Source organism: Nuphar pumila, chromosome 13 (genome assembly GCF_984573655.1).
Source record: "Nuphar pumila chromosome 13, dmNupPumi1.hap1.1, whole genome shotgun sequence".
NCBI lineage: Eukaryota > Viridiplantae > Streptophyta > Magnoliopsida > Nymphaeales > Nymphaeaceae > Nuphar > Nuphar pumila.
In genome coordinates this window covers 24,997,966-25,009,743 of record NC_143261.1, presented here as the reverse complement: position 1 = coordinate 25,009,743, position 11,778 = coordinate 24,997,966, and the positions used below count along the sequence as shown (strand labels likewise).

Here is an 11,778-nt window from a genome sequence, read left to right as displayed (position 1 = left end):
GTCATATTTAAGATTATTTATTTAGAATAGTTAGTGCACTCATACCTAACACAGACATCAATGTATGCAAGGATGTAGATCTTTGAGCTTTTCGTCCTTTTGTCAAAGATCCAGAGAGAGTACTTCATTCTTCTCGAGGTCAAAGTGAAATGGATGATCAAAGGAAACCTACTGGACCTACAGGCCCTTTGAGGGAGTACTTTCTACCCACAGAGTATACCCAGGCATCATGCATCAGGAGACTTGATGTAGGGGTGCCACATTATGAGTTAAGGCCAATATTATTCAGATGTTACATTCCTTTTATAGCCTTAATCAAGAGGATCCCTATAGGCATTTAGACGAGTTCTTCAAAGTATGCTCCACTGTGAAAATCTAGAATTTCGGGGATGGTGCCTTAAAATTGACCCTGCTCCCATTCTCATTGAAGGACAAGACCAAGTATTGACTTAAGTTCTTAGATACCATAGACATAGGGTCTTGGGATCAAATGTAGAAGGAGTTCCTCAAGATGTATTTCTCGATAGGTCATACTAATCAGTTTAGACGAACCATCACAAGCTTCATAGAGGTCGATGGTGAACAATTTCATGAGACTTGGGAGAGAATGAAAAAACTCCTTAGGAAATGTTCCCACCACCAAGTGCTAAAATGAAAACTGGTTCAATGCTTTTATGACGGTCTATCTGAATAGAATCGCCAGATAATCGACTCTTCGTGTGGGGGTACTTTCATGTTAAAGAGTGAGGATGAGGCTTGTCGTTTGTTCAACACCTTGAGCGAGAATTCGTTATATCATGCCTCCACTTCACGGGCCAAGAGGGCCATACCACGGATTATGAAAAAAGGTGGTGCTCTTGAGGTTGGTACAACAGCTGAGTTGCACAGCAAAGTGAACTTGCTCACTCAGAAACTAAATTAGCTTATTGCCAGTCCATCACCTACTCATATGGTGTGTGATCTATGCGCTAGCCCAACACATGTTGTTGATGAGTGTCCTTCGGCATCTCAGAACCCTGAACTTGTCCAAGAATAAGTTCAGGCTGCTCAGGGGTTCGCCAAACCCATGAACAACCTATTTTCTGCTACTTATAATCCGGGTTGGCAAAACTATGCTAATTTCTCATGGAAGAATCCACAAGCTTTAGTCTATGTCCTTCTAACACAGTAGGTTAGGTATAGTGCTTTCACTCTGACCTATCAGAGGCCAAACTATCCTCATCCCTCTCCTATGTTTTCCACAACAGCTCCATAGGAGACCACCCAGCAGTTGTCCTTTGAGGAGATACTTCTTCAGGCAATTCAGAAGGTGAAAATCTCCAACCAAACTACTTTTAAAACGTGTAACCAAGTGCTAAACTCTCACACGCAATCCATAGCCAAATTAGAGACACTTATGGGATAGTTAGCAGAGACATTAACTAGGAGCAATGAGGATAGTTTACTAAGCCAACCTGCATTAAACCCCAAGAGCAAGGATCCCATATCTTCTAACCTGTGTATAACAGATCCTCACCAACAGCAGACTAAGGTAGTTATGACCCTTAGGAGTAGACAAGAGTACCAATTAGTTATGAGACAAATGATAGATGAGCCAGGCGAGACCATGCCTTTTACTTCTGCTCAATCGTCTACCCCTGATAAAGGCAGGGATAGCGGTGAGGCTTTTCAGAAGGAAGAGGATTCCCTAGTGTATGTCCTAAAAGCATCCTACCCCAGTGCCTTAGAGTCCCCAGGAGGCATTAGCAAGCAAGGGGTTAAGATTCAAGAGATGCTCAAAACTTTTAAACAAGTGTAAATCAACCATCCTCTGCTTGATTCCATTCATCAAGTATCAGCCTACGCTAAGTTTCTGAAAGAACTGTGCACACAGAAGCGCAAATCAAGAGGCAAGATTCTTACCAAGGTCCTTCTGACAAAGTAGGTGAGTTTATTGCTTCAGCACCAAACTCCACCTAAACTCAAGGACCCTATTGCTCCTATTATCTCATATGTCATAAGAAATATCCAAATTGAGCAAGCATTGTTAGATCTTGGGTCAAGTGTGAATATCTTGCTAGGGTATTTCTATGATTTGTTTGGATTAGGAGAGATGGAGCCGACTCCTATAAACCTACAGCTGATAGATCGTTCTATCAAGGTTACACGAGGAATCCTTGAGGACGTGCTAGTCAAAGTAGATGAGTTCTATTTTACAGTTGACTTCATTATCTTGGATATGAAGGGCGTAGATAGCGAGCACCAGACGCCAATCATTTTGGGCTGGCCATTATTGGCAACGGCTAATGCATGTATCAATTATTGTACCAGAGCGATGGATGTTTCATTTAGCAATAGAAAAGTAAGTTTGGATATTTTTAATGTTGCAGTGGGACCCACTAAAGATGAGGCTTATTTTCAGGCGGATATTGTTCAGGATTTGATGGAAGATGACTCTGACTTGTTTGTTAGAGAACCACTAGAAGTTTATTGAACAGTAGGAGATAGCCTAGATAGGGAGTCTCCAGATTGGATGCTCCCATTTGAGGTCATGTGTGATGCGTCTGATTGTGCCATAGGAACCATTTTAGGGGAGAGGATTGATAGAAAGCCTTATGTGATTTACTACATGAGAAAGACTCTTTCTGGTGCTCAAATGAATTATACTACAACAAAGAAAGAGTTGTTCACTGTAGTGTTCACATTGGATAAGTTTAGGTCCTATTTACTTGGTTCCAAGGTTGTTGTCTATTCTGATAATGCAGCAGTTAAATACCTACTGAGTAAGAAAGACACCAAACCTAGGCTCATTAGGTGGGTCTTGCTACTATAGGAGTTTGATCTTGAGATTCAATACAAGAAGGGCAGCAAGAATATAGTAGCTGACCATTTTTCCAGGCTGATTATGGATTCTATAATGGATTAAAGACCAATCAGTGATTCTTTCCCAAATGAGTAGATTATGACAATAGAATCATTGCAGTTGCCTTGGTTTGTCAGTGTTGTGAACTATTTGGTGACCAGACAACTACCTGCGTATTGGGGCAGGAATGACAGAGATCGATTCTTAGTGCAAATCAAACACAATTTCTGGGACAAACCAGAGTTGTTCAAGTATTATGCAAACCAATTGATAAGGAGATGCGTCCCAAAAGAAGAGTATGAGTCAATTCTTACTTTTTGTCCTTCTCTGGCCTGTAGAGAGCATTTCAGTAGTAGGAAGACTGCAACCAAGGTTTTGCAGTCTGGATTTTATTGGCCCACCCTCCACAAGGATGCTCATGAGTTCGGTAAATGTTGTATTTGTAGCCAGCAGTCAGGGAACATGTCCAAGAGGGACATGATGTCCTTCCTCTCTATACTTGTAGTAAAGATTTTTGATGTTTGAGGCATTGATTTTATGGGCCTGTTCCCGCCATAATTAAAAAATGTATATATTCTTGTGGCATTTTATTATGTTTCTAAGTGGGTTAAGGTCGTGGCAACCAAGACCAATGATCATAAAGTAGTGCTTAAGTTCATTAAGCATAATATCTTTAGTCGCTTTAGTGTACCCCGGGCGATGATTAGGGATGGTGGCAAGCACTTTAAGAATGTGCATGTTGCCTCTCTTCTGAGAAGATACTCTATGCACCACAAGTTTGCCACACCTTATCATCATCGGACCAATGGACAGGTAGAGGTTTCAAATAGAAAAATTAAGAAGATTCTTGAAAAGACATTTCAACCAAACAGGAAGGATTGGTCTCAGCGCCTTAATGATGCATTGTGGGCCTACTGAACTGCCTTTAAGACCCCTATTGGCATATCGACTTATTGTTTAGTCTTCGAGAAATCATACCATCTCCCTATCGAGTTGGAACATAGGGCCTACTGGGCAATCAAAAAGTTTAATTTTGATATGACCCAGGTTGGCAAGGAGCGGCGATTGCAGTTGAGTGATGTCATAGAACTTAAAAATGATGCATACGAGAGTGCAAAGATCTATAAAGCTTGAACTAAGGCATTTCATGATAAACACATTGTCAGGAAAATATTTGAGCCTGTGCATAAAGTATGGTTCTTCAATTCTCGTCTTCAGCTCTTCCTATGAAAGTTCAGATCAAAATGGGATGATCCATACGTGGTACATGAGGTCTTTCTGCATGGTGTAGTGACCCTGTACAATCCTCGCAAATGAGATACTTTCATGGTCAATGGGTAAATACTCAAGCTCTACATTTCAGATGGCTCACAGGCAGGAAAGTGTGAGGTCTTGGATCTTGCCGAGAAGTAGGACTGAGCAGGGACTTTGTATCATAATCATAGATTAGGAATAGATTAGATAGATTTGCCTCCTTTTCGTTGTTAGCTAGTTTTTGAGTAAACTGTCATGAATAATTGCTTTAAGCTTTTGCACTTTTAGTGTTTATGAGTTATAGGTTACAGAACAACATGGAGCTACGATTGTTGCAATTTTTTTCTTCTTTTTAGGGAAAGAAAACTCTCGCAAGGTCCACTTGACCTTTTTGAAATAGATTTTGAAAATAGCTTGACTCTATTTTTGAAATATGCAAGAAAAATTGGGAGACAAGGCTCGCTTGTCGGTATGAGGTTTAATCGTTCCTAGCGCCTTTACCAGGGGTAATTAAACCATGAATCAAATTTTTGCCTTTGCTTTGCCTAAATTTGCCTAAAGATTATTCTAAGTCCTAAATGCACATAGAATCATGCTTGTGTTGTGGATTTTGAAAATGTTAATATGATGCATGCTTTTGGAAATTCATTTTAATTTAAGAAAAAAATACTTAGAAAATATTTTGAAATTATGTTTCCAAGTGATTTCGAAATTGAGTTGAAAATGTAATTTGGAAAATTATTTGAAAATATCTACAAATGCTATCAAAATTAAACTGAAATTACTTTGGAAATTATTTAGAAATTGAATTAAAATAATTTTAAAATTACTTTGAAAATTATTTAGAAATTGATTTGGAAAATATCCTGGAATGATTTTGAAATTAACTTTTAAAATATGCCAAAAATCATTTGGAAAATATTTTGAATTTGAAAGTGTTTTGAAAATTTTGAATTTTTGGAAAATACTTGGGAAATGCTATTAAATATGAAATTGAAAATTATTTTGAAGTCAAAATTGAAATTGAAATGGAAAATGAAAATAGAAATAGAAATAGAAATTGAAATTGAAACTGAAATGAAAATTGAGATTGAAGTTGAAATTGAAGTTTAAGATTGTAATTTGAAATTTGAATTTAAAATTGAAATTGAAATCACAATTAGAACGTAAAACTAATTTTGAATCTGAAATTGAACTTTAAAAATTGAAAACTGAATTTAGAATTTGAAATTGAACTTCGAAATTGAAATTGAAATTTAGATTTTGAAATTGAAATTTGAAATTGACTTTCAAAATTGAAATTAGAATTTGATATTGAACTTTGAAATTCAAATTTGGATTGAAATTGGAATTCGATAGTGAATTTAAAATGACTTTGAATTTTAAAATGAAATAGTTTTAAAAATAAAATGAGATAAACTTGAAAATATTTTGAAAATAAATTGGAATAAAATCGAAAATGTTTTGAAATAAAATTGAAAAATGATTTAAAATAAACTTGAAAATGTTTTGAAAATTGGGATAAATTTGAAAATATTTTGAAAATCACTTGGAAAATACTTTGAAATTGAGAATATTTTGGATAATTTTGAAAATGAAAAAGATTTAAATGATGCAATTCTATCCTAAATGATGAATGCATTACTTTATAAAAAAAAAATTGGAAGAACTTTATAGAGAATTATTTGAAATTTAAAAGAGAATTTTGTGCCTTTATAGAATTTAAACAACATTAAATTTTTTTTTATATTCATGACTATGGCCACAAATATACTTTGAATTAATCTTTATTTTGAATTCTAATAAAGAAAGAAAATAAATTTTGAAATATGTTGATTTTTTTTAAAATAACCTAAGAGTATAGGTCGATTTTTATATTTAATACAGAATAATAATTTTTAGTATTATTCACATTCTGACTATGGCCATAAATACAAACTTTACTTAATTTTATTGATCCTGTATTAAAATGATGTGCATGCCATTCATGTTCCATCATAGTGCATGTAAAAAAAATTAAAAATACAACAAATTAATATGAAATTAAAATTAAACTATATGCTCATTCATTCTAAACTAAGCATAAAATAAAATTCTCATTAATTAAATTATTACAACTATTTATTAATTATAATAATTAAAAAATAAAAATAAAAATAAAAATTCATGAAAAATGAAAAAACTCATTAGAAATAATGTAGGCTTTTATGTATTTTCTTCAATTATTGGAAATTGAAGAAAATATCCAAAATTAGCCATTTATGCCCTAAAAAAATAAAGAAAAATTAAAAAAAAAATGTAAATGATGCATGGCATTTGCAAAAGCATTTGAAAATATGTTTTGGAGTTTCAAATTTTTGAAATTGAGTTTTTAAAATACATAAATTCACTTTAAAACTTGAATTTAAAATGAATTTAACTTTGAAATTAAAGATTTTATAAAATTGTCATTGAAAATTGTTGAAAATAAAGGCAAATGAACTCCAAAACTTGTTAAAATGAAGTCAAGGCATTCTAAGTTGATGAAAAATATTTTCAATTTATGAAATATGTAAATTAGATTTGAAAATTAGATTTTAAAGGTTAAAATGCCCAATTTAACTTTACTTTAACAACGAAAAGTGATTTTTATAAAATCGGTTTTTGAAAAATGCAATGAATGAAGGGTCAAATGACCATAGAAATTGATAAAAATTGATGTGGAGACTCCTACCAACCTTAGAAACACTCTAGAATTGAAAAATGAAAGAAAAGAATGGATAAAAAACTTAAATTAGGTTTTTTTATTCAATTAAAATAGGAATTTGCAAAATCCCGAATTTACAAAGGAACATATCAGAGCATTTCAGGTGAATGAAGGTCTAAAACAACTCAAATGAAGCTCAAAATGAATCCATGGATTCATGATACATCAGAGAAACATTTTATTTTTACAGAACCTCAAAATCATTTATAGAACTTGAGATATGACTAAAACATTGGAGAATTAAGTTTAGAAACAGGGAAATGGATTTTAGCAGATAAATTTATGTAATTTTAGCATTTCAGAGGCTAAACCGACTCAATTTCTTCCAAATTTATGGGAGAAGTTGCAAAATTCAACCAAGAAACAATTATAATTTAAAAAAATGAAAAATCAATCCTGCTTTGGAAATGGTGACTTCGGGAAGTCACTGTTCCATCTTAGGAAATGGTCCAGTCTCAGTTTTTTAGTAGAATTGGAATATCAAATAAACATGAAAGTTTATGAAATTTAACATGGATAAACTAGACACAAAATGGAGAAAACCCCTTTTTACAGATTTTGAAAATAATTTTTTATTAGAGAGAGATAATCTAAACAAAATGAGATAAGATTTGAGTAATGCTTAATGAGGCAAAATGATAGAGTTCTGATTTTTTATATGGTCGCTTTGGTTGGAAATCTCTTGATGATAGCATTGATCAAATATCTTTTAGGAATTGTCGAGAGGTTCCTCACACCAGCCTTTAACTTGGCGATGATTTAAACTTTTCCTAGAAGAACATGTCACATGCTCCTTCAACTTGGAGATGTTCTGAGTCTTCTTTGGCCCCAGGGGTCTAACTCGCCTATCCATCTTCAACTTGCTGAAAATTGAGAGATCTCTTTTGCAGATAGTTAATTTATAACTTGAATGATTAAAGAGATTGAGTGAATTCTTTTATCGCTCAGGATACTTCTGCTACCTTATTGCCAAAAGGATCGAGTTTAAAAATGTGTCATAGATATGATCAATATCAATTCATTTATGGTTTTTCAACATCATTGAATTTTCCTTGCTAGTCATGTCGAGGATTTTTCTTTATCCTTTTGGTCAATTAATAGAAAAAGTTTTGAATTTTGTTCTTTTTTTGCAAAAGTTTCACCCTTTTAGATAAAATATTGGAGGCAACTTGAGGTAAAATTTTGTGTAATAAAAAATTGAGATCAACAACTATTTTGATGATAAATTGGCAAAATATTCTTGAAATCCTTGGTGAAAGAAATTGCTTGATATCGAATTGACACATTCGTGACTAAATTCTCTTATTTTTTTCCCCAAAAAGAGAGGCTTTAAGCTTGACTCTTGACCTGGATGGGTAAATACTCCTCTCTTACCTAAAGAGGAGGTGTTTGCAAAATGGAACTTTCAAAGAGAAATTAAGTTTTCATCAAAACTCTCTAATCTTAGGCTTCTTTTATGGAAAGGCGACTAGTGGGTAAGGTCGATGAATAGCGCAGATGAGCGAGTCCATCACACTCCCCCTAGAAAAAGGGTCCTCTGCGACGGGGAGGTCAAAATAAGAAATTGGGGAGTCATAAAAGAAAATAAGCTTCCATCGAAGCTCTCCCTGAAAAGGGTTTCTTCGTGTAAAATAAGAATTGTTGTATTGCAAACAGTCCGTGAAGAAATGAGTCTCTTCAAACTCTCACTGGAAAAATGGTTTTTGCGGACATAAATGGGTTGCTTGCAAAATGAACGAGCTCCCTTGAACTCACCCTGGAAACAAGGTCATTTGTGATATTGAGCCAACTTGGAGAATGGGTTCAACCCGAAGGTTGAAAGATCGTCATTGGCAGAATTGCAACCTGAAGGTTGGAAAATGATTGATATTGATAAAATTGTAACCCGAGGGTTGGAAAATTATTAAAATTGATAAAATTGCAACCTGAAGGTTGGAAAATGATTGGTATTGATAGAATTGGTTGACCTGAAGGTCTGATTGTAAAAACATGGCATTAAGCATGAAATTGAATTTGGAAGTTTGACCAGCTCAGAAGACGGATTTTGAAGAAAGTCTCAGTCAGAACTCATATCTTCAAAGGAAAATTTAGTTTTTAAAAGAAAATCTGAGTTGGAACTCGGATTTTTGAAGAACAATCCGAGTTAGAAGTCAACTTTGGAAGAAAGTCCAAGTCAGAACTCAGTTTTGAAAGAAAGTCTGAGCCATAAGTTGTTTTTGAAAGAAAGTTGTGAACACCCCAAATTTTCCCAAAAATCCAAAATTTCCTTTGTTACCCCTGGTCCCTAAATTTGAATAATCGGGTCAATTTTAAATCAAAATTTTCATTCATTTCTTGGATTCATTAGAATCTAGACTCAATTTTCATTTTTTGACTCAGTTTTTTATCCAAATTGGATATCCAGATCCAATTCTGATCCTGGATCTCTTATTGTTCAAAAAATAAAAAAAAATTAATTCTTTGGATTTTCTTGGATGCTTTATCTGGATCCGATCTCAATACGAGATCCAAACCCAAAATTTTTTGAAAATCTTAGATCCAGATCCATGTCGGAGTTCATTTTCTGAAATAAATCATGTACTTTTCTCAGAAACCTTATTTTTGAAAATCATTATATCTCAAAATAAAAGTTTTGCAAAAATCTTTCTAAAACCCCTTTTTTAGAAAAATTCCTTTTGAAAAGAGCCCTTTTTTGAATTTTTTTGAAAAAGATCTAACGGCCTTCTGTTACGAGAGAAGTTGTGGAAGCCTCCCTCTCTCTCTCTCTCTCGCTCGCTCGCTCGCTCGATGGCCATCCGCTGATCACCAACCTCTCCCTTTTCTTCTGCTTATCTCCAACAACCTCCTCTTCTCGAATCTTCTTCATCCTCTTATATAAACAAACGTAAGGGTCTTACTTCAGGACTGCCTTTTCACCCCACCATCGCCTCCTTCTGCGCATATTTTCTTCCTTCTTCCAGTGATTTTTCCTCTAGGTTACTAAAGAGATCGCTCTTCCCCTTCCCATCTGGTAATTTGCTCCTCTCTTTCCTCCCCAATTTCCCTTCTTCTTCACTCTTCCGAAAGGGATTGCACAACGGAATCTCAGTCCTCCTCTCGATTGCTTTGAATCAATCAAAGAAAGGGGATCACCCGCTACTGCAAGCCCTTGGTCTTTATAGCAGAACGAAGAGAAGCCTCTTCTTCATCCCTCAGAACTTCGATAGAACCCTGGTAAGTCGCCAATCAAATTTTTTTTCTGATTTCTTCTTCTTGGATTTCCTCTGAGGCTTTCCCATTTTTTTTTACTCTCTTTTTGTTCTTCTTTTCGGTTCTACGGCATCCCTTTCTTGAATTTTTCCTTTCTGTGTTAATTTTTTTGTAGAGCATTTATCATTTAATCTTGTTTTTCTCATTCTTTTATTTTTCCTTAAGAAGCATCAAGGATAGGGTCGACCTGCATATAGCAGGATCAATCCACCATGTGCAACATCAATTGGAATGGCCCCATTCCAACATAATTTTTCATTTTTTTTCTTCTCTTTTACGTTTCATTTACATTGCATTCCAACCTATATCTGGTCTTATTTTCGGTTTCCTTTTCTTATCTCGATTTTCTGCTGGCATCTGATTTCTTATCCCATTTAGATAATCGATTTAGATTTTCTGTTTGCACTTTCTTCCTAATTGTCGATCTCCTATCCTGCTTTGAGTATCTATTGATCTCAATTATCTGCTTGTGTTTCTGATTACATCCTGATTATCCGCATAATGCTAGGAGGTGCTGGTGTTATCATGATCGTTGTTGCCTCCAGTCTGCTTAACCCTCAGCACTTTGCTCTTTTATCACTCGCCATGGCATTTCCATTACTAAAAAAATATTTGCTTAAGTTTGTCTTAATGTGTTTGAGGTTCCATTATTTATATCTTCATCAAACCTTTGTTGTGTGCTCCTATGTATTAACATTGGGTCTGCCTCTGTACTATCACATGTCATTCCTAGCCTCAATATCATTCACACATTACACCTATTACCAATCATTCCCTGCATCTACGCTCATTCTCAGTAGTTTTGCCTAGGTATTTACTATTTCCAATAGGTTCAATGCACAATACATAATACCCACGTATCATCCTCCCTCCTTGTGTAATACCTTCAGTTCTCCACCCCATTGCACATGTCATCCGATACTTCATTTATAACCCTCATATACACCTTCATTACAACAACATTGTTCCCCTTTCCTGTTGCAATTACAGCAGTAACCACAACCACGCACCCCCTGTGGCAATGATTCCTATTGTAAATCAATAAAACCTCTGGATATAAAATGTGATATCCCCCCCGACTCTTAGGACTAGGTCAGCAATATCCTCAAGATCGCCAATTCTTGGAAATGCTGAAACCAGCTGACTGATGCTGCTAAGACCCCTCAGTGATATTATTGGAGCCCACTAATATATTTTGTGAAATCTATGTCATTGGTTATAAAAAAAATCATTAATTCCCTGCTGTCAGAGAAAGGATCAACTGATCTGCGGCTTACAGACTTTGATTTTCAGTGTAAGACTAAGTATCAAGTGAGCAGAATAAATTTGATTTGCATATGCTCAAATGGCTGGAATCATTTTGCCTTTTATGTCATGATGCTTCTTGGAAGCATTACAGTGACTTCATCAGATTTCATAGCCATCTCTCAAAGAGGAAGCATGAGATTTTTATAGCAATGAAAGAATCTGAAACCCAAGGGGGGTGCACGCCATTGGTCATATTCAATCACCTCTTAAAGTAAGTATCATCTCACAGACCTTGTCAGGTGGACAACTGTTATCATCGCAAAATTTTTCCCGTCTTCCCTTCCTTGCGGAAGAGAAAGAGGAAGAATGCTTTCGCGATTCAAACTTGACCGGATTTTGGAAATTGTTTTGAAATACTCGCCTCCGTTTTAAAATTGCA

The 11,778-nt window shown here is 35.0% G+C and overlaps 2 protein-coding genes across 2 annotated transcripts; both read left to right on the top strand.

Annotated features, from left to right (window-relative positions):
- The first annotated feature begins 2,092 nt into the window (after nucleotides 1–2,092).
- Nucleotides 2,093–2,473, top strand: LOC149818127 (uncharacterized). The gene has a single exon (XM_089986154.1). It carries the CDS (start codon nucleotides 2,093–2,095, stop codon nucleotides 2,471–2,473), a length of 381 nt encoding a protein of 126 aa, XP_089842280.1.
- A 468-nt stretch (nucleotides 2,474–2,941) lies between these two features.
- Nucleotides 2,942–3,367, top strand: LOC149818126 (uncharacterized). The gene has a single exon (XM_089986153.1). It carries the CDS (start codon nucleotides 2,942–2,944, stop codon nucleotides 3,365–3,367), a length of 426 nt encoding a protein of 141 aa, XP_089842279.1.
- The last annotated feature ends 8,411 nt before the right edge of the window (nucleotides 3,368–11,778 follow it).